The 23,290-nt window shown below is 44.7% G+C and overlaps 1 protein-coding gene across 1 annotated transcript in view; it reads right to left on the bottom strand.

Annotated features, from left to right (window-relative positions):
- ZC3H4 (zinc finger CCCH-type containing 4) overlaps window positions 1-23,290 on the bottom strand; it is a 589,226-nt gene that overhangs the window by 249,029 nt on the left and 316,907 nt on the right. Inside the window, exon 9 of the mRNA XM_044083867.1 lies at window positions 4,593-4,704. Coding sequence (XP_043939802.1) covers window positions 4,593-4,704 — 112 coding nt within the window. The remainder of the gene's footprint in view (window positions 1-4,592; window positions 4,705-23,290) is intronic.

Genomic DNA, 23,290 nt, shown 5'->3' with positions numbered 1-23,290 from the left:
TCAGGATCAGCAGCAGGGTTTCTAAATAAAAATTTATGTGAGTCAGGGACCCTGTAATACCTGTCAGGCTTACTGGGAGCCGGAGGTAAGGAGTCAGGGGTCAAGCTTGACTCCGAAAACGCATCATCCACAATATCTAAAACAGGGGGAATGGCTAAAGGCTTGTACTGAGGGAGAAGGAAATCCCTGAGCCTCTTTTTTGATTCTGAGAAGTCTTGACTCTCCCAGTGAAAATGCTCCCTCAAAGTATGCAAGATTTCTCCAAATGAATAATCCTCAGGAGGAGATGCAGATGGAATAGACTCCTCAGCATCAGAATCCTCATAGGGAGGTAAAGATAATTCCTGATCAGAAGAGGAATCAGAAGAAATGGAAACCTGATCTGAAGATTCATAATCTGTGTCTTGCCTAGGCCTCTTATCTGGAGGGGGATGGGTACCCCTGATCAAGGTAATAAGGTCTTCAGCCATTTTGATCATCTGTTTTTTAGACATAAAGGCCTATGCACGTGGCTCAGGCATCGTTTTTTTAGTTTTAGAAGTTGCTTTTGTCTTTGATTTTGCAGCTGTCATCGGTTTGATATACAAATGTTTTGGTCTGAATACACCCTCAGAAGCCAATGCCTGCTCAGCGGCTCCGGACCCATCCGAGGGAGATACATCCGTCGGTCCAATACCTTGAGTTTCTTGCGTTATGCCGGACTCCACATGGGTGTCGGTAGAGGCCTGCGACTCGAAGGTAGCGGGTATCAGGGGCTGTGAAAGCGCCTCATTGAGTACCGGCGAACCGGCGACTGGCTTAGGAGAAGCTTCGTCGTTGGTTTTTCATCTCGACTGCCTTTCTCTGTCCTTTTCTTTGCGTTTTTTACGCACTCTGGTAGTCGGATTGCTATCCAACGACATTTCTGGGTAGTTAAATCTGTTTCCAAAATACTTTGATGCAAAAATATACTGACGCTTAATAGTGCGTTGGTTAAATCTAGCACAAAACTGACACCCAGGCACATTGTGATCAGGGCCTAGGCAAGGAATACAGTATAAATGGAAATCCTTATGAGGTATTTGCTTCCCACATGTAATACAATTATTAACTTTTTCTGACATCGGTAAAAAGCAAGAAAAAAGTTTTCCCAACGGGGTACTTAGCTTTAGTGAAGACTTCGGTTCTGAAACTCAAACTTGAATATTTCAGTAGTCGGCCGACCGGCACTTGTGAAATGCTTCTGCTTCGGGCACCGCGCAGCAAGAAAGACAAAAGAAAATGGCGTCGGCTGCATGTTTTATACCCCTGACGACCTGACGTCATGGAAGAGAAGACAGCAACCGACGCAGGACCCAAGACTTTGGAATTCAGGCTGACTGAGGGGAACCTGCCAGCAGATTACCCAAATGTAATGACTGCAACAGTGAAACACGAAGAACATCATAACTGTGGTATTGTCTGTGACACCAGCAGAGGTTCTGGGGACCATGATTCTAGACTACAGGATTCCACACAGCTTGCACTGCTATACATTTTGAAACTGCTCTGCAAGTCTGCCTCCTAGTCTTAAAGGTGGAGGGGAGGATTGGATTGAGATGGTTCTTCTGAGGTGGGTAACAGGGAAGGATCTGTCTGAGTAATGGCGGCTCCCTGATGTGATCCAGGGGTCAGTGCCCAGGTCTTGACCTACTTGCCATTTCCTTTGCTGTCCCTGTTGCTCATCCCCCCTAGTCCTCCTTCCTCTTTGACTAGACTGGGAGGCAGAAAAAGAATCAGGCTTTGGTAGAATAGCTCCTACTAAACCATGGAGGCTGAACCTACAAAAAGTGCATAACAGTCCGCAGGGACTTAGCTTTGTTCTCTAGTTTCTTAAAAATAACTTGAGCTTTAGGTCCAAATAAAAAAATCCTTCTGAAGGGGAGCATTCAAGATTTTGAATTTTACATGCTCATAAAGGACATTTTCCCTTAAAACATGCTGCCTGATAACTGACCTACAAGCAGCCACCCTGACAGATGCTTCTAAAGCATCAAAGCCACAATGCAAGGAATGTTTTGCAACTTGAGAGCTGGATTTGCTGAGATCTAACAGCTCCCTAGTGAGGGCTCTTATCTTCCATCCCGCCCAAATTGTCCATCATCTGGTCTAGGAGGGTTTCCTTGAATTTAACCTTATGGAATGGTCAAATGAAAGTTATCATTGGCAGGATGGCTGAAGTGTAGAATTTCCTTGCCAGGCCTGTCTAGGGTCCTACCCTCTTTCTCAGTTGGCAAGGGATTTCTAGAGATGCCGTCTTTAGTCCCCTCCAGACCCGAAGACACCAGCTCAAGTTTTGCCAATGTGTACTTAAACACGTGTTTCTAAGAATCCAGAACACTATCGTCCAGCTTCCTAACAGCAGGTGGCGAAGAGTCAAGAATGAAATCATCTAGTGCCTCTAAGACTAGATTAATGGCCAGAGGTTTATGTACAGGAAGCTTAAGAAATGCTCTGACTTCTTTCTTAGATTGTGAGTAATCCTGAGATTCCTAGTTGAAGAACTCCCTCATCTTATAGAGTGTCCTAAAGATGAAATCCTCACGTGGTGAGGCTTAAGCAAGATTTTCAACTGACTCTGAATCAGCATATGAACTAGAGGAAATCTGGTCTGCATATGCCAAATCATTCTCATCCAAGTCATACAAATCACTGGATTCTGGTGGGTGGGGAGTCCCTATTTCTTTTCCCAACAGAAGATTCTGTAGCAAGGGTCCTGGGTCCTGCTGTGGCTAAGCTGTCTGGATCTCACAATATCCAAGAGATTCTCAGCTAGTCTGATGAAGTTATAAGAGTAGGTCTTATGACACTAAGCTCAGACGGCTTAGACAATGGACAAGCTGGATACAGCAGTCTTGGATTTAGCCTTGGATCTGGCTTTGGATGCACTCTGCCCAGGTTGTGGGTGAGTGACCTATGGCCTGCACTCAGTCAGCTGAAGACTCCTCTTTCAAATGGGGAATTCCACCTTCTCCCACATTTGGAATGGACAATGGAAGCCAGAACCTGCATAGTGATCATAGACTCATCTGATAACCCCAAGTCCTCCTGCCTGTGCTGATATCTAAGGGTCCAATGGTATGTCATGGTGGAAGCATGTGCAGTAGGTGCAGGGGAATGTAAAGGGTCTCTCTCTTATAGGTTCATAGGTAGGTACTAGGCTATTGGCCCTAGGGCCTGAATAAGCCTAGCCAAAAAGGTACCCTGACTTTCGCCACCCGAGAAAATTATTTTCCTGTGCTCCTGTCGAGCAGAGCCACAGAAGGCATCCCCAGGGTGAACTTCCTATCTCCCATCCAGTCATCAAGATTTTTCTTAAAGAGAGCTAATGAGGAAATTTGTTTGATATAGATAGGTAGTTTGTTCCAGAGTATGGGAAGTCTCTGGGGCAGGAATCTATCCCTCCAGCATTTTCTGTTTATTGTGGTGACAAGGTTTAGGTCCCTAGAGCTTGTTGACAATAACAAGCCTAGGTGTCGAGATAGATGCAGATTTGTTGCTGTTTGCAACCCACACTTGCTATGGGTGGTTCTCCTTGTTGTGATGGGGAAGCTCGAATGTAGCTTGACTGGCACATCCCACAATACATGTAGGCCCTGATGCCCTCTTGCTTTCTCTACATATTTCTCTAGATATTCCACCGTACACATAACTGTCCTGGAATTGAAACAGGCACACTGGGTACAACTGGGTACATTGTGCCCCTGGCCCAGGCTAATAAAAAACACAAAGTCTTAGTGAGAAACTTGTTTCCTACACTCTAGGCAAGTATTTGTCTTGACAAATGACATGTAACTAGACAGCAGATAATGATAAAGAAAACAGTTCCCCAACAAAATACCTGTCTTTATCGTAGTTCAAAATCTGGTTTTGGATTGACCATTGACACAACAGCTCTGTACTGGGCTCTGATTGCAAGAAAGAACTGAGAAACTGGACCTGGCCAATGACCCTTATACCCTGATGTTAGAGGAAGGGTGGCCAACAAGCCTGGAGGATGGGAAAAGTCTCTGGTATTTGGGCCAATGAAAAGCTTCCATAGCAGGAAATAGTACAAGGAATTATAGATGCAACAGGGAAACACTATGAACATCAACCTTTAACCTGATATGTATGTACATGTTAGACTTCACAGAAACAGTGATGGATACTTGGATTGGACTGCCAGAGTTAGTAGTGAACTTTGTTTCAAGAGGTCATGAGACAAATGAAGGGGAGAAGGAGAGACAGCTGCAAGCTGCTTACATGATTAGACAAAGTATATTCTGCTGGTATTGACAGAAATGGAGGCGTAAACCAATTAAATAAAAAAAATGAAGGGATGGGCAACATTTGTTGTGAAGTACTGGAACTGAATAATCCATCAAGACCTCTACAATGTCACAGAATCAAAAGGTTTGTCAAGAGTTCAGATTACGTACATCATCTTTGCTAGTCACGGTCACGAAAAAACAATCATTTTTTTGTACTGCTATACTCATTTCCAGATACTACAAACTCTTAGATCTACAAAAGAAACAAACCTGGTATAAGCAATACCCATGCATCAACTGTAAGAAACCAAAAAAGGATATTATGCATGTATGGACAGTTATCTCCTCTAGCACAAAACCCAGTAACGTAAAACTTGCACAGCTCTCTCCTCTTTGGTAGATCTATGTCATGGCTAAAATTACAGTGCTCTCCCTGAAAAAAAAAACATAGCAAGACAGTAGAAACATCACATGTTAATATATACTAATCACAGTAGCAAGTTCACATACTCTTAAGATTACACTTTAGTAGATCTTAGAACTACAGCTCATGAAACTGCAAGTTGCGTGTGTGTATTTTATACATATGTGTGTGCGTGTGTATATATATATATATATATATATATATATATATATATATATATATATACACATATATATATATATATATATATATATATATATAAATATATATATTATACACACAAACAAACGTGTGTACATATATATATATATATATACACACACGTTTATATGCATGTGGGTGTCTGTAAATTACAACACAATATGTACTACATATACATTTTTAGTTACAGACTAGATGAGATGAATTGTGTAATCTATCAAGGCAGGCAGTCTTTATGAACAAATACTGCCATTACTGCCATAAACAGAAGTGCAAATGGCCTCCCAGGGGGAACCAGCTCTTTAAATATAAATAAATGACAAGCTAGCCAGAAAGCATGGACTCAGGGTGTCTTAGCAGTTCTGCAAGTGACTTGGGTTCATACAATGGGATGACAAATAGGAGGGAAGAGCTGAGTAGCTTTCACTGACATATCTCCCCCTGCGGGTAAGGAAAGGCAGCAGCAACGCATGCCTAACTCCTGAGGTAAGACCAAAGGAAGGTTAGGCTAACTGCTTAGTGTTTCACAAAGCAGCACTGCTTACAGTGCAATGGACATGGTGATCTGGGTGCCAATGCAGATCACTTTTCTTGAATGCACCACATGTGCTCAACTGAGGATAAGGTCATGGTTCAAAAGAACTCCCTTTTACAGTGTTAAGTGCAGTATTGTAGTTACTGCTGACTCATTCTTACAGGAGGACAAATGGGAACACGGCTAGGATGGCAAAAAGCATATGCATTTTATACACACACACACACACACACACACACACACACACACTGAACCCTTTGATAAAACATGTCAAATATGACCAGAAGTAGCACAATTTAGTTTATGCAACCAAGTTAAAACTCACATTATAATATAAAAATCACACCTTACTTCATATACTCCAACATTCTAACAAGTTCTTAACAAAGATCTTAAAACTTCAACACTGAGAATTTGCTGCCTAAAATTACAATAGGCAGCATGGAAGAAGAAAAATCTGAGTCAGTAATGTCAGAACTTTACAAGATTAATTTATTTGACCTTATTAAAAAGTCAGATAAAAGAATGCAAAATTGAAAGAAGACTCGAGTTTTCATTCTGACCTGCTGGTGGATTTGAAATGGGGCAGAAAGAAGACGAAATGCAGAAAAACTACCTTGGAAACAATGATGAAACTTTTAGAGGCTAAAAAGTACAGTTGTGTACACTTACTATAAATGTAGATGTTCGAGTGTATTCACTGTTGCAGTCATCACCTGTGGGTTATCCCTGCTGTGGTAGCCCTCGGCTGGCCTGAATACCAGAGTCAATGTTTTGCTGTGTCGGCTACAGCCGCCTGCAGTCTGACGTCAGGTCGTTGGTGCTATAAAGTAAGGGAACCGATGTCATTACATCAGTTTTTCTTGCCCTAATCCGTCAGAAGCACAAGGAAATAAGGTAAAGTGGTCCTGGTGGCTAAAAGCCACTGTGGGAAGCTTATGTCCCCCTTGGGAAAGAGGATATAAGGGAGGTGGAGGGAGGGAAACCAGGATTGCAACAGTGAATACACTTGAACATCTACATTTATGGTAAGTGTACACAAAGTACAGGTGTGTACACTTACCATAAATGTAGATGTTCAAGTGTATTCACTGTTGCAGTCATTACATTTGGGTTATCTGCTTGCAGGTAGCCCTCAGTCGGCCTGATTAACAATGTCTTGAGCCCTGCGTCGGTTGCTGTCCCTTCTTCCATGACGTCAGGTCATCAGGGGTATAAAACATGCAGCTGACGCCATTACAATAGTTTTTCTTGCCCCTGATGTCAGGTGCCCCCCTAATGGGAAGCAATTAAATATAAAAGTACAAAGATATACCTCCAACAAAAAAAAGCAAATACACCAAAAAGGCTTTTAAGCACAGTAAAGGAAAGTAGAGGTATTGCCAAAAAGAAGTTAGGGGGCTAGAGGGAGGGTAACCAGGACTGCAACAGTGAACACATTCGAAAATCTACATTTATGGTAAGTGTACACAACTGTACTATGTTCTTCGTGTTTCACTGCTGCAGTCATTACATTTGGGTAGATTCCCAAAGCTATGGTTGGGAGGAGGAATTTAGATAGCATTAGGACCAGCTATAAGGCCCTGCAAGACTGCAGTGGAAAAGCAGCTCTGGATTTAGAGAAAATTGGCAAATGATAATGCTTGATGAAAGTATGTACAGAACTCCAGGTAGCAGCTTCTAGGATGTCCCTGGTAGGGACGCCTCTGACAAAGGCTGTAGAGGTAGATGCAGCCCTGGTGGAGTGAGGTCTGATCCCCTGGGGGATAGGTTTTCCATGGTGCTTATAGCAGAAATGAATGCAATGGCTTATCCATTCAGAAATGGTTTGCTTTGAAACAGCCTTCTCCTCTGCAGCAAATGCCACCAGCAGTTGTTCAGATTTCCTTTGAGGTTTAGTCCTGTCCAAGGAGAATCTAAGTTGTCTGTGCACATCTAAGGAATGCAGTATCCGTTCCCCTTTATTCTGTGGATTGGGAAAGAAGGTTGGCAAATGAATGGACTGATTAAGAGCCACACTGGATACCACCTTGGGCATGAAGGATGGATTGGTTCTGAGGTACACCCTGTCCGCATGAAAGATGATGAAAGGCTCCACTGCCATAATGGCCTGTAATTCAGATACCCTTCTAGCTGAAGTGATTGCTAAAAGGAAAGCTGTTTTCCAAGAAAGAAATTTTAAGTCTGCAGTAGCAGCTGGCTGGAAAGGAGGTAGAGTGAGTTTCTCCAATACAAAGTTAAGGTCCCAGGCTGTGGTTGGAGCTCTCCTGGGTGGTCTCAAATTTTTGGCCCCTCTGAGGAACTGCTTGAGCAGTGGATGAGAGAAGAGGGGAGGTTCAGTGTTATAGTGAGCTGAAATGGCTGAGGCGTGGATTTTAATGGAGGAAAAAGACAGGCCCTTGTGAAGCATCTCAGTTAAGTATTGTAAAATCTGAGGTAAATTGGGCACTGCTGTGTTCATCCCTTGAGATTGGATCCAGGCACAGAATCTTTTCCATTTTTCAGCATAAGATTTTCCAGTACTAGGCCTCCTTGCCTCTAAAATGATATGCATCACAGGTTTGCTGAGGGATGGTAAAGGAGAGATTAAGTAATTAGCCAGGCTGCAAGGTTCAGTGTTAGAAGCTGAGGATGCAGAATCTGGTTTTCCTGCTGAGAGAGCAGGGAAGGAATCTGAGGCAGGTGCCATGGAGATAACCGTGACACACTGCGCAGGAGGGGGTACCAGTGTTGGTGCAGCCAGTCTGCAGCAATCAAAACAATCCTTGGTTTGTCCTGTTTGATTTTTAGTAGTACTTTGGAGAGCAGAGGCAAAGGGGGGAAGGCATAGACTGATAGGGTTTTCCAGCTGAAGGACAGAGCATCCACTTTCCAGGGAGTCCTTATGCAAAAATCTGTCCAAGTTGGTAGTTCTGGGGAGAGGCAAACAGGTCTATATCTGGGCTCCCCCATTTGCTGGTCAACCTGTTGAAAATCCTTGGTTCCAGTTTCCACTCATGTGGGTCCATGAGGTTTCTGCTTAGTCCATCTGTCAGTGTATTTAATTTTCCTGGCAGGAATTGAGCTTGTAGGTGCACTTGGTAGCTGAAGGCTGTGTTCCACAATGCCATGGCTAGTCTGCAGAGGGGGTAAGAATGTGTACGCCCCTGTTTGTTTATGTACCACATAACAGTGGTGTTGTCCATCTTTAGCATTAGTTGTCCTGGAAGAATGTGGTCCTTGAAGGCTGTCAAAGCATTCTGTACAGCTAACATTTCTTTTTGATTGATATGCAGGTGCATTTGACTTGGGTTCCATTTGCCCTGAATGCACTTCCCTGCCAGGTGAGCCCCCCATGCACAGTCTGATGCGTCTGTTGTTAGGGTTTGGGTGGCAAGGGGTGGTGTGAAAGGTAGTCCCTTGTTTTGGTGGCAGGCCTCTGCCCACCAAAGGAACTCTAGGCATAGACAAGGTATGACAGGAATCATTGTTTCTAGGTCTTGAGAATGTTGACACCATAGGCTTTTCAGATACCACTGTAGTTTCCTCATATGCAGTTTTGCATAAGGAATTAGAAGAATGCAGGAGGCCATGAACCCCAAGGCTTGCAGTATTCGTCTTGCAGATAGCAGGGTTTTTGTGGCCACTTGTTTGAAGTAGGTTGTCAAATGGATTTGTTTCTCTGGCGTGAGGTAAGCCATCTGGGAAGGTGTATTCAAGCTTGCTCCAAGGAATATAATTTGTTGACAGGGTACCAGGTGTGATTTCATTTTGTTTATGGTGTACCCCAGACAAGTTAGAACCCTTTGTAAAAAGGCCAGATGATTCAAAAGTATGTCCTGGCTTTCTGCCTGAATTAGACAATCATCCAGATATGGGTATATTTGAATATTTATTTGCCTGCAAAATGCAATAACTGCAGCTAGGCACTTTGTGAATACCCTGGGTGCAGTAGAGAAGTCAAAGTGAATACCCTGGGTGCAGTAGAGAAGTCAAAGGGCAGTGCAGAGAACTGACAGTGCGTGTAGCCTGCTTTGAAGTGTAGACATCATCTGCAAGATTTCCTGATTGGGATGTGCAGGTATGCTTCTTTTAAATCTAGTGTTGCCAACCAGGTATCTTTGCCTAGCATAGGAAGTAATTGGTGAAGAGTCAGCATCTTGAATTTTGGAATCTCCAAAAAGGTGTTTAGAGTAGACAGGTCCAGGATAGGACGCCATGAATGGTCTTTTCTGGATAGCAGGAAAAGTCTCAAGTAGAACCCTTGTCCCTTTTCCTCTTCTGGTACCAGCTGAATAGCCCCCATGCTTAAGAGAGAAAGTACTTGTTTTTGGGCCTCTGCCCACTGATTTGGGGGTAGGTCCGGCCACCCGCTTGGTGTTGGCAATGTGTGGAAGTGAAATCTGTATCCCTGGGACACTATATTTAAAACCCATTTGTCCTGGGTACTGAGTTCCCAATTCTTTGCATGAAGAGCAATCCTTCCCCCCAAAGGTGCAGTCAGTTGCTAAATGCTTGGAAATTTTAAAAGGAAGTCATTTAGACAGTTTACCATGGGGAAGTCTTATTATTCCCGGATTTGGAAGTGGAGCCCCCCCCCCCCAACACTGCTTAGTTCTGTGTGTCCCCTGGGACTGAAACCTGGGTTTTTTGCTGTGTCTGGGTTTGGCGTGAGAAGACCTGGAAGGTGCTGGAAAGGACCAATTCTTAGAGGGCCAGTGCCTACTAAATCTAGGAGGCTGAACTTGTAAAAATTCTTTAACAGTTTGCATACATTTAGCTTTATCTTCCATCTTTTTAAGAACTTCCTCAGCCTAGTTGCCAAACAGGTGGTCCTGATTTAAAGGAGCATCCAACAATTTAGCTTTAAAATGATCAGGCAAAGATTGCTCTTTAAGCCAAGCATGCCTTCTGAGCACAGACCCAGTAACAGCAGCCCTGCAAGAGGCCTCTAATGAATTAAAACCACATTGCAAAGTATGTTTTCCAACTTGTTCAGCCGAATGCATTAAATCCTGTAATTCTTTATTTACCACACAATCAGGAATCAACATAATTTTCTGTTTAAGCAGTCCAATAACATGTTGCTGATATTTTAACATACAAAACTGGCAGTTTAAAGCAATAATGGCCAAGGTTGCAGAAGTGTAAACCTTCTTACCCCATCTATCCAGCGCCCTGGAGTCTCTATCAGAAGGGGTAGGATTTTTAGCAGTAGAAGCTTTAATGCCCTTGGGCCCCTGTGAAATAGTCTATGGATCTGCAATAGGATTTTTAAAAAGGAACTTGTGGGACTCAGGGACCCTGTAGTATCTGTCAGGTTTTCTGGGAGGAGGCAGCAGGGAATCAGGGGCCAAACTAGATTCTGAAAAAGCATCATCAACAATGTCTAGTACAGGAGGAATAGCTAAAGGCCTATGCTGAGATAGGAGAAGGAAATCCCTAAGCCTCTTTTTTTGAATCAGAAAAATCCTGGCTTTCCCAGTGGAAATGCTCCCTTAGAGTATGTAAGGTTTCCCCCCAAAAAAAATCCTCAGGAGGGGAAGCAGAGGGAATGGAGTCCTCTGCACCAGAATCTCATAAGTGGATAAGGGCAAATCCAGATCATCAGAAAAATCAGAAAAAAACAGAATCCTGATCAGAAGATTCACAATCAACTTCAGTCCTAGGCCTCTTAGAAGGGGGGGGGGGTTGGCACCCCTGATTAGAGTTATTAGATCTTCAGCCATTCTTATCATTTGTTTTTTAGGCATAGAGGCCTGAGCATGTGGCCTGGGTGCCGTTTTTTTAGGCATGGATCGAGATTTAGGCCTAAGTAAAGGAGGAGGCGTCTGTTTAATATGCAAGTCTGTAGTCCTGAATACACCCTCAGACGCCGGTGCCTGCACAGCGGCTCTGGACCCATCCAAGGTAGAGACATCTGCAGGTTCTATAGTTGAAGCATCTCATGGCATATACTGGACTCTGAATGGGTCTCAGTAGAGGCCTGCGAATCAGAAGTAGCGGGTATCAGGGGCTGCAAAAGCACCTCACTGAGTACTGGCGACTGGCTTAGGAGAAGCGCCGTCTGCAGCTTTGGACCTCGGCGGCCCGTCTCAGTCTTTATCTTTGCGTTTTTTCGGAATCCTGGTAGTCGAATGGCTAAACGATGACATTTCTGGATAATTAAACCGAGAACCGAAATATTTAGAGCCGAAAATATACAGACGACGGATAGTGCGCTGATTAAATAAAGCACAAAATTGACAGCAAGGTACATCGTGGTCAGGGCCTAGACAAGGAATACAGAATGATTGAAAATCTTTATGAGGTATTTGCTTTCCACGAGTAATGCAATTAACTTTTACTGACATCAGTAAGGAGCAAGAAAAGGTTCCCCAATGGGGTACTTAGCTTTAGTTGAAGACTTCGGTTCTGAAACTCGAAAACGAAAATTTCAGGAGTCGGCCGACCGGCACTTGCGAACTGCTTCTGCTTCGGGCAACCACACGGCAAGAAAGACTGATGTAATGGCATCGGCTGCATGTTTTATACCCCTGACGACCTGAAGTCATGGAAGAAGGGACAGCAACTGACGCAGGACCCAAGACTTTGTTAATCAGGCCGAATGAGGGCTACCTGCAAGCAGATAACCCAAATGTAATGACTGCAACAGTGAAACACGAAGAACATCTGTACTATGTTCTTCATGTTTCCCTGTTGCAGTCATCACCTGTGGGAGGATTTCCAAAGCTGAGGAGAGGGGTGGAAGGACAGGTTAGATCCCTAGGCATGGGTCAAGCAAGCGCTGCAGAACTGCAGAGGCAAACCCTGCCCTAGACTTAGAGAAAAGAGGTAGGTGGTAAAGTTTTGTAACAGTATGGACAGAGGCCCAGGTGGCAGCTTCCAAGATGTGGAAGTGGAGGCTGCCCTAGTGGAATTGGTATGAACAGACTTAAGGAGGGATTTCCCATGTAGTCTGTAGCAGAAATGGATACAGTGCGATATCCATTTGGAAATGGTTTGCTTGGAAATGGGCTTCCCCTCTGGGCCTGGGGCAAAGCTGACAAGCAGCTGGTCTGTTTTTCTGAAGGGATTAGTATGGTCCAGGTCATATCCGAGTTGCCTGTGCATGTCTAGCGAGTGCAGAATTATTTCCCAATTGTTTTGAGGGTTGGGAAAGAAGGTGGGTAGGTGTATGGTCTGGTTGAGGGTCACATCAGATACCACCTTGGGCATAAAAGAGGGGTTATTTCTCAGGGAGACTCTGTCTGCATGGAAAATGAAGAAGAGCTCAACAGCCATGAGGGACGTGAAATTCTGAAACCCTTCTGGCTGAAGTGATCGCTAGCAGGAAGGCCGTCTTCCAGGAGAGGTATTTTTTGAATTCTGCTGAAGCAGCAAGTTCAAATAGAGGTAAGGTTAGTTTTTGTAAAACATAATTCAGGTCCCAGGCTGGCATGGGAGGTCTGATATTAGAAGCCCCTCTGAGGAATTATTTAATCAAAGGATGTGAGAAGAGGGGTAGTCTGAATCATAATGGGCTGAAATGGCTGAGGCATGGATTTTAATAGAAGAGAAGAGGAGGCCACTTTTGAGTAACTCGGCTAGGTAGTCCAAGATAAGAGGAATGGAATGATGTGAGGTACTGGCCCCAGGAGCAGAATCTTTTCCATTTCCCTGCATAAGATTTTCTGGTGCTGGGCCTTCCGGCCGCTGTGATAATGTCTAGGACCTGTTTGCTTAACAGGGACCCCTTGTTTGCCTTTAAAGTATTAGCCAGGTTGAAAGATTAAGAGTCTGCAAGTCTGGGTGCAGTATTATCCCTCCCACCTGGATCAAGAGGTCTGAGATCAGGGCAAGCTGACTAGGGGGCTGTAAAGTCAGGCTATGCAGTAAGGGGTACCAATGCTGTCTGGGCCAATCTGGAGCAATGAGGATGGCATTCGGTCTCTCCTCCCTTATTTTGATTAACGCATACAGAAAGAGGGAGTTCCAGTGGAAGGTCAGGGCATCTACCTTCCATGTTAGGAGGTGATACTCCCTGGTACAGAATTTTTTCAGCTGGTGGTTGAGGTGCGAAGCAGAGAGATCCACCTCCGGAGTTCCCCACTCCTGAGTGATTTGCAGATAGATTTTTCTGTGGACCTGCCATTTGTGGGGGTCCAGTAAATTTCTGCTTAGGTGGTCTCCCAGGTTGACCCCTGGTAGGTATTGGGCAATAAGGCGTAGACCCATGGAGGCGGCTGTCAGCCAGAGGTTCATGGCTAGCCTGCACAGAAGGCAAGAGTGTGTGTGTCCCCCCCCCCCCCCCGTTTGTTGATATACCACATTACTGTGGTATTGTCTGTTTTTATAAGGAGAACTCCTGGCCTGAGATGGAGTTTGAAGGATGTCAGACCCTTTTGTACTGCCATCGTTTCTTTCTGATTGATGTGTAAAGGGAAGGTGCTGGGAATCCCACAGACCTTGGGTGCACCTGCCTGCTAGGTGAGCGCCCCAAGCAATGTTTGAGGCATCAGGTGTGATAGTCTGGCTGGTAGGGCAGAGGATGAAGGGAAGACCCTTATTCTTGGCACAGGCCCCTGCCCACCAGAGAAACTCAGCCCTTATACATGGGATCAGAGGGAGGGAGGTCTCTAGAGACAGAGTGCTGACACCAATGGTTCTTTATATACCACTGAAGTTCTCATGTGAAGCCTGGCCAGAGGAATTAGAAGGATGCAAGATGCCATGTACACCAGGGTTTGCAGAAACATCCTCGCAGTGAGGTGACTTCTGGAAGCCAGCTGGGTAAAGTAGAGAGGCAGGAAGCTCTGCTTTTCTGGGGATAGGAAGGCCATTTGGGATGTTGTGTCTAGCAGTGATCCCAAGAAAACGATCTTCCTGGAGGGTGTTTGCTTTGATTTCTTCTCATTGATGGTGAACCCTAGGGGAGGTAGGAAGGATGTGACAAAGGGAAGGTCCTGCAGCAGCTTTTCTTTGCCCACTGCCTGAATGAGGCAGTCATCCAGATAAGGGTAAATCTGTATATTTCTCTGTCTGCAAAATGCTGTGGCTGGGGCTAAGCAAATACTCTGGGTGCAGCAGATAAGCCAAAGGGTAGCGTAGAGAACTTAAAGAGTTGTGAGCGCTCTGATGCGCAGGAATTTCCTACAGGATTCTCGTATGGAGATGTGGAGGTAGGCATCTTTCAGGTCTAGGGTCACTAGCCAGGCATTTTGTGTCAGCATAGGCAGCAGCTGCTGCAAAGTTACCATTCTGAATCTGGGGACCACCAGGGAGGTGTTCAGAATACATAGATCCAGGATGGGGCACCAAGTGCCCTATTTTCTGGGAACAAGGAATAGTCCGGAATAAAAGCCTTTGCCTGTTTGATCTGAGGGGACAGGTTCAACTGCCCCCTGTGATATGAGAGTTTGGACCTGTTTCAATGCCACTGCCCACTGGTTTGGAGGCAAGTCTGGATACCCTCTTGGAATTGGGAGTTCGCTGAAAGAGAATTTGTATCCCTGAAAATTTATCTTTAAGACCCATTGGTCCTTTGTTACAGAAAGTTAATTTTCTTTGAAGATGGAGAGCCTTCCTCCTAGCTTTTGGTGAGTGAAGGGAGGGCAGAGGGGGGAGGGGGAGTCATTGGGAGTTTTTGCCATAGAAGGGTGGCTTGGAACTCCTTGCCTTTGGGCCGGAAGTGGTCCATTGTTTGCTTCTCTGCTGGCTCTGGGATAGGGGCCTGGATGGTCTGTCCCTGCGGGTCTTATCTTGGCCCTGTCTGCTAGGTGCAGGGAAGGACCAGTGCTTAGAGGGAAAGTTCCTGCTGAACCTGGGGGGTTGAACCTAAAAGCAATATTTTACTGTTTGCATAGTCTTCCATCTTTTTAAGCACCTCTTCTGCTTTTATTCCAAACAAGCTGTTCTTATCCAAGGGGCGCATCAATTAGTTTAGACTTGACATGATCAGAGGGAGGTTGTTCCCTCAACCATGCATGTCTCCTAATGACAGATCCTGAAACTGCTAGAGGCTTCTTGGGCATCATATCCACAGTATAATGAGCATTTGGCCACTTGACAAGCAGAGTGCAGTAAATAGGTTCACAGGTTCATAGGTAGGTACTAGGCTATCTGCCCAAAGGCATTTATAAGCCTAGCCAGAATGTATTGGCTTTCACTGCCCCCTTAAATTAGTTCCCTGTGCCTCTGTCCAGCAGAGCCACTGAAGTGATCCCCGAGGTAAACTTTCTGTTTCCCATCCACTCATCTAGATTTTTTTTGAAGAGTGCTAGCGAAGAGCTCTGCCTGATGTAGATTGGGATCTTGTTCCAAAGCATGGGAAGTCTCTGGGACACGAATCTATCCCTCCAGCATGTCCTATTTATTGTTGTGGTGAGATTTAGATCCCTAGAGCGTGTGGCTCACGGGGATAAGGTTTTCTTTAGGTGGAGCATGTCCATCAATTCTGGGTTGGACATGGTCTTGTATGTCAGGCAGAGATCACCTCTGAGTAGGCAGCATGCAACCGAGTACAGCTGTAATTTCTTCAGTCGAGCTGCATAGGGCATCTGTTTGAGACCAGTGATCCTCTTGGTGAGGTACTTCTGTGGTCTTCCCAGCTGTTGCAGGTGTCTTGTAAGGTACATCCCAAATGGGGCGTTGTACTCTATGACGGGTCTGATGAGTGATGAGTAGAGGGGTACAATGACCTCTTTTGACCTGGATGCGAACCCTTTTGTGATTAGGTGGGCCACGTAGAAGGATTTTCTAACCACTTTGGCAATGTGATTATCAAAGTTGAGATTACTATCGACTTGGGTCCCCAGACCCCTTATTACGTCTTCCGTATTTAGGGGACTACCACCTATGTGGTAGTTTGTGGGTACTTTGTTTTTTCCAAAAGAGATGACTATGCACTTTTTGGCATTTCGCTTGAGACCATGATTTTGACACCAGGTATCCGTCTCAGTGAGACCCTTTTGGAGGATGTCTGTCAGCCAGTGAGTCAATTATAGCTCCTAATTTACAGTCATCTGCGAACTTGGTCAACCATAGTCCTTCTGTGCTTGCCTGTACCTCTGAGAAGTATATGCCGAACAGGAGGGGTCCTAGGACTGAGCCCTGGGGAACTCCACTTGTAACCAATTTAGAGTCGGACCTAGCTCCCGCAACTCTCACCATGTGGGTTCTGTCCGTGAGCCAGTTGGCAACCCATCTTGTGACGTAGGGGTTTATGTTCAGGCTGGTGAGCTTGTCTATAATACCAGAATGTGGAATGGTATCGAAGGCCTTTGCGAAATCTGCTAAATCTTTCAAATTGGCACAGTCAGGAAAGATAGAAATCTTTTGTTTTAAGTTCCAAAGTGTGCTGTTGATATTTTAACATATGGAACTGACAGTTGAGTGCTCGGACAGCTAAGGTTGTAGAGGTGTATACTTTTTTTACTCAAATTGTCCAGAGCTCTGGAATCCTTGTCAGAAGGAATAGGATTCTTGGCAGAACTAGTCTTAGCTCCTTTAGGTCCCTGTGTAATGACCTCTGGCTCTGCAGCAGGATTCCTGTACAGGTATTTGTGAGAATCCAGAACTCTAACACCGGTCAGGTTTACTGGAAGCAGGTGGGAGGGGGTCAGAGGCTAAACTGCAATCATGGAAAACATCATCCACCACTTCTAAAATAGGGGGGATGGCCAGGGGATTGTGCTGGGGCAGGTCCAGAAATCAAAGTCTTTTCTTAGACTGGGGAAATCCTGAGATTCCCATTGGAAATGTTCCCTGAGGGTGTGAAGGGTTTCCCCAAAGGAAAGGTCTTCTGGAGGGGAGGCAGAAGGGATGGATTCTTCTGCATCTGAATCCTCCTAAGCAGTCAGAGGTTGTTCCTCTTTAAAATCTGAATAGTCAGATTCCTCAGAATCCTGTTCTGTCAAATTTTCTGGAGAAGGGTGCCTTTTCCTTTTAGAAGTTGTGGCCTGACTATCCCGGATAAGGGAGAAGAGATCCTCTGCCATTTTAAGCATTTGTGCTTGGGGTGTTGGAGCAGGAGCAAGATGGTGGCTAGAAAAAGAAGTTATGTCTTACCATAACGTTCCATCTGTATTGCTGATCCTCAATTCAGTCATTATGCATGGGTATCGGTTCTGAGCTCGGAACCGAGCCGGCCATTTTCCAAGCTCGCGTCAGCTTCAAACTCTTGAGATAAACTCTTACCCACAATCCCCCTCTTCCCTGTTACCTCAGATTGAGTTTGCAAGTTAAAGAAGGTAGATGCTACCTCTGGTCAAATAACCTAAGAGAAGTGGATGCTAAGATAAACTAGAAACCACAGGAGGAGGAAGGAGGGAGGGTCGTAATTACTGAATGAGGATCAACAATACAGATGGAACGTTACGGTAAGACATAACTTCTTTATCTGATATTGTTAATCCTCGTTCATTCCTTATGCATGGGAGAGAGTCCCCAGCCACCTCTATTTCTGGGAGGCTCTCATGGAAGGACATTCCTGAGCACCATAGAACCAAAAGATGCTCTTCCCCTGAAAGCCAAATCCAATTTGTAATGATTGATGAAGGTATGAGGCGTAACCCAAGTTGCAGCTGCACAGATGTCATGTAAAGAAGCTCTGGCATGGAAGGCAGCAGAAGTTGCCACCGACCTTGTTGAATGACCTTTCATGGTAGTAGGCAACGAGATATTACGTTGTGTGTAAATAAAGGTCACACAGTCCTTCAACCATCTGGCTAATGTGACCTTAGCCAAAAATCCAAATAAACAGGCAGCACCTCAATTCGCACAGGAACAATATTTATTTTAGATCCACGATCATACCGGTTTCAGCATCAAGCCTTCTTGAGTGATGTTGACCAATAATGTCAACTCATATTATATAGCCCAAAGTTAATTACATAATTAACCCATAATTATTAAGGACATGGTTTAAAGCTATACATCACAAATATAGATATTATAGGTATATAAATGAATACTTTGGATATCATTCAAAGGTATCAAACTAAAAAAGTATACATATATATATATATATATATATATATATATATATATATATATATATGCATATACACAAAAAAAAAATATATCTATATATATATATATATATATATATATATTCTTATAAGTGGTCATTCATACCTGGAGAAAACAAACCCCCAAGTCTAATAATCCATGTTTTTCTTTTTTCTTGTCAAGCAAACTGTGCCAGCCTGATCTATTAATCTGATCTCCCCTAATAGCATCAATAATTTGAAATTGAAATTTTGCTTTATTATGGGACAAAACATGCTTAAAGGGCACTGGACAAATGTTTATTTCTGACATCACTTAGATGTTCGGACATCCTAATTCTAAGGGGTCTAGATGTTTGTCCTATGTAAAAAAACACTACATGAGCAAGTCACCAAATAGATAATACAACTCGTACCACAGTTTCCAAAACATCTAATATCAAATATCCTACTAACATTTTTACTAGAAAATTCTTTGGATGTTCTAATGTATCCACAAAAAGAACAGTGTCCACATGGGAATGAACCCCTAAGCTCCTCCCCTGTTAATGTACGTTGTATCCCCCAACAAACTTGTATCTTCCTTGTTTATGCATGTTCAAATAAGAGCCCAATGTACGACCTCTCCTAAAAGAAAATAAACAATTGGGCCTTAAAATTTTAGTTATCTCTGAATTAGCAAGTAATATATTCCAATTTTTATTAATGGCACTCTTAATGACATTAATATTTCTTCCAAATGTTGTAACAAGTCTGATGGGTGTCTCTACTGAAGTATTTTTTTCTTTATATTCCAATAGTTCTTCACGATTAAATTGTTCTACCCAATTGGACGCCAAGCTAATTTCTCCACATTCATATCCCCTAGTTATGAACCTATTTTTTAAATCTTTTTTATAATATTCATAACTTTCCTGATCGGAACATATTCTTTTAATTCCTAAAAATTGGACTTGGGGATATTTTTTATAATATGTTTTGGACCTTAGCAACAGCAGATCCTAATCTAGGTCCAGAAAAGGCCAAAAATAACTGGTCAGATTAACGAAAGGGTTTAGTCCTGTTTAAGTAAAAACGGATTTGCCTGTGTATATCTAGGGTATGTAGGCAATACTCTCCTGTGTTTGAATGATTGGGAAAGAAAACTGGCAATTCAATTGCTTGATTAATGGACATTTCAGAGATCACTTTAGGCAGAAATGACATATTAGTTCTCAGACACACTCTATCTCTATGAAAAATCAAGTATGGACTCTTGATACATGAAGCTTGAAGTTCAGAAATACGTCTGGCAGAAGTAATAGCAACCAAAAACAAGGTTTTCCATGACAAATACTTGAGGTCGTAAGAAGAGGCTGGTTCGAAAGGTGCCATTGTCAGAGCTTGTACAACTAATGATAAATCCCATGGTTGAATAGGTTCTCTAAAAGGTGGCTTTAGATGATTCACACCTTTTATGAAGGTCTTGCACAATTTATGGGACATAAGAGAGGAATCTTGGACACCCTAATGAAAATTAGAAATTGCAGCCAGATGAACTCTAATGGTAGAGGCCGATAGACTGGATTGAAAAAGGTCGGCCAGATAGTCCAATATTATGGACACTGGTGCTGAAAACGGGTCTACTTGTTTATCTTTCAGCCAACAGGTAAATCTTTTCCACTTGCTCAGATAAGTAATTCTAGTGGAAGACTAATGAGAAGCAATGAGAATATCACGTACTGGTAAAGAAAGATCATTCTGCCTGGCAATCAAGGGAATTGGAGAAGCCAGGCTGTTAGCTTCAGGCTGTTCAGGTTGGGATGAATCAGGTTCTGTGGGTGTGAGATCAACTCCGGGGTTGGATGGAGAATCCATGGTCGATCTAGTAGGTGAGGCCAAAGGAAGGGGAACCAAATCTGTCAAGGCCAATATGGTGCTATGAGGATCACCTTGCTCTTCAACCGCCGGGCTTTCTTCAGAAACTGGGGAATGAGGGGAAAGGGTGGAAATGCGTAAAGAAGACCCGAGGGCCAATCGTGGACTACAGTGTCCCTGGGTGACTGTCCCGGAGGGGGAATCAGGGCGAAGTAGTTGCTGCATTTGTAGTTGGTCGGGGATGCAAAGAGGTCGCAGCAAGGACGGCCCCAGCGGTGGAAGATCTCTGCCGCTATCAAGGGATTCAGGGACCACTCGAGGTTGAAGAATGCACCTGCTGAGTCTATCACGTTGGAACTCCCAGGAATGTGCCTTGCTAGAAGAAAACGGTTTGTAGCCATCACTCATTGCCATATCCTCTCGACAAAGGGGGTAAGATTTGGTTCCACCTTGCTTGTTGATATACCAGACCACCGCCATGTTGTCTGACTGAATCGCAATTGTCCCAGACGGCAGCAGGGGATGGAATGCTTGCAATGCCAGAAGCAATGCCCTCAGCTCTAGAACATTTATATGCAGATGAGCCTCCAGTTGGGATCAAGTGCCTTGGACTGTCTGTCCCTGACTTAGCCCCCCACCCCAATAGGGAGGCGTCCGTGGTCACTGTGGCCTTGGGGTGCTGGGGGGAGAAGGGGCGAGACCATTGTGAGAGATTGTGCATCATCCACCAATTTAAACCCTGTTTGCACCTGTGGGTTACTCGAATCATGGCTGAAAGAGGATGCTGAAAGGGATACCACTGGGTGAGCAGTAGCCATTGAAGAAGCCTCATGTGAAACCTGGCCAGGGGAACAATGGTGATGGAGGCTGCCATGGAACCCAACAGCTGTAGAACCGAGTGAGCCGTGGATTTTTCCTTTGAAAGGATTGGAATTAGTTGTTGCTTTATCCTTAAAATTCTGTGCTCTGGAATAGCAGCTCTGCAATTTTTTGTGTCCAATATAACCCCTATGAATTCTGTCGATTGAGATGGGGTGAGATTGGATTTCTGCCAGTTTATGGTTATGCCTAGCCTTTGAGCAGCGAGGAGAGAGTATGCCAGGGATTTTTCCAGTAGATGTCTGGTGGGGGCGGAAATGAGCCAGTCGTCTAGGTATGGAAACACCTGGAATCCTTGAAGTCGCAAGTGAGCTGTGACAACTGCCATGCACTTTGTGAACACTCTGGGGGCTGTAGAGAGTCCGAAGGGCAGTACTCGGAACTGGTAGTGACTGGCTTCCGCACGAAAGCGCAGAAATCTTTTGCTGGCCTGTCCACCCTTATGTGGTAGTACGCATCTTGAAGATCTATAGAGCACATCCAATCGTCTTTTTCCAAAAGCGGGAGGATAGACTGTATAGTGACCACCTGGATTTTTGTACTCTCACAAACTTGTTCAATACACTGAGATCCAAAATTGGTCTCCAGTCCCTGGCTTTCTTTGGCACCAAAAATAGTAGAGTACAATCCGGATACTAATTGGTCTGGAGGGACTATTTGGATGACTCTCTTTCTTAGCAGCTTTTCTATCTCTAGTGCTGCTTCTTCCCTTTGACTGGGTGGAACGTCGGGAAGATTTTTTGAAGGGACGGGACAAAGATCGAAAGGGATATGATAACCTCTGGTTATAATCCTTTGTACCCAGGAATCTGTGGTGATGATTAGCCAGGCAGAAGAGTACAAGGAGAAACGTCCCCCAAACACCTCCAGAGGAAGGAGTTGGGCCGCTTTTCAGGAGCGCTGGTAGGATTGGTCAGGGAAAGAATCCCTGGAACCCTGTTATGCGTTCCCCCTCTTCCCCGAAAGGAGCGCCTTCCCTGTTTCCCCCTCTGCCTCTGGGGGAGAACTCGGCCTGTGTGTCACGGAAAGGACCCTGAGATTTCTTGAACCATATCTTCCCACTCTTTTGGTTTCTGGAGAAAGCATGTTGAGGGGAAGAATAACGGACACCTAGGGCAGAAAGGGTCTTACTGTCCTGTTCACATTTGGCCAGTGTGCTTTTAACTTTGGGCCCAAACAACGAGGAGGGCTCAATGGGGGCATAAAAAAGAAGACTTAAAAGGTTCTGCAAAGTTGCACAAGCGCATCCAGGCATGTCGTCTCAAGACCGCAGCTGAACCTGCCACTCTAGCTGCTCCTTCTGATGCATGAGATATCAGTCGCATAGAGGAGTTAGATATAGACTCAATAGTGGCCAGCTGAGAGGCCACTTTTTCACGGACCTCATCAGACACGGCACCAGCCAAGGTTTCAGACAGCTCAGAAACCAGATCCCTTTGAAGCCTGGTAAAATGTGCCACATAATTTTGGGACCTGAGAGCAAAGGTCGCTGAAGCAAAGGTGCACTTCCCTATCCTGTCCAGGGCCTGGGAGACTCTGTTAGGCGGATGGACAGTCTGGCTTTCTTCTTCTGCCAGATCCTTTTTTGTTCCGGCTGCCACCACCAAAGCATCCACAGGAAGATCTCTGGACCAATGGGGATCCGAAGCAGGAGGGGGCAAGATCTTATCTGGCCTCCGGGGAATAGCTTAGACGGTATCAGGGGCGTTCCAAGCACACTGCACGATGAACCTGACAAGTTCATCGGCAGGTGGAGTAATCCAGGAGGTAGGGGGCCAGGAGCGAAAGGCCTGCAGGAACACAGATTGCTCAGGAGTCGGATTAGAGGACTGCCAGTCACCTCTCAGTTCCAGGATTTCGAGGATATAGCCAAAAAATACCTCAGAGGGTGACCGAGGGGATCCTTCCCCCTCATCGAAATCTGTGTCTTCGGTGAGGAACTCCTCTGTGGAGTCCATATGCTTCCTCTTACATGAACTTTTCCGGTGGATCGCCTCAGCGGGAGAAGCTGAGGAAGACAATGGAAAGGGGGATTCCTGAAGGAATGTGTCCTGCGTCCCTTGCACCTGGTGTACACTAGATGCGACTTGTGAAACCAGAGTACCAGAGGAGGGCGAGGTATAGACAGTCCGGTATCACCAGCAGCAGCGAAAAG

The sequence above is a fragment of the Protopterus annectens genome, chromosome 1.part0 (assembly GCF_019279795.1).
Source record: "Protopterus annectens isolate FY-2018-M chromosome 1.part0, PAN1.0, whole genome shotgun sequence".
Lineage (NCBI taxonomy): Eukaryota > Metazoa > Chordata > Ceratodontiformes > Protopteridae > Protopterus > Protopterus annectens.
The sequence above is the reverse complement of the archived record's forward strand: the minus strand, read 5'-3'. Positions and strand labels throughout refer to the sequence as shown.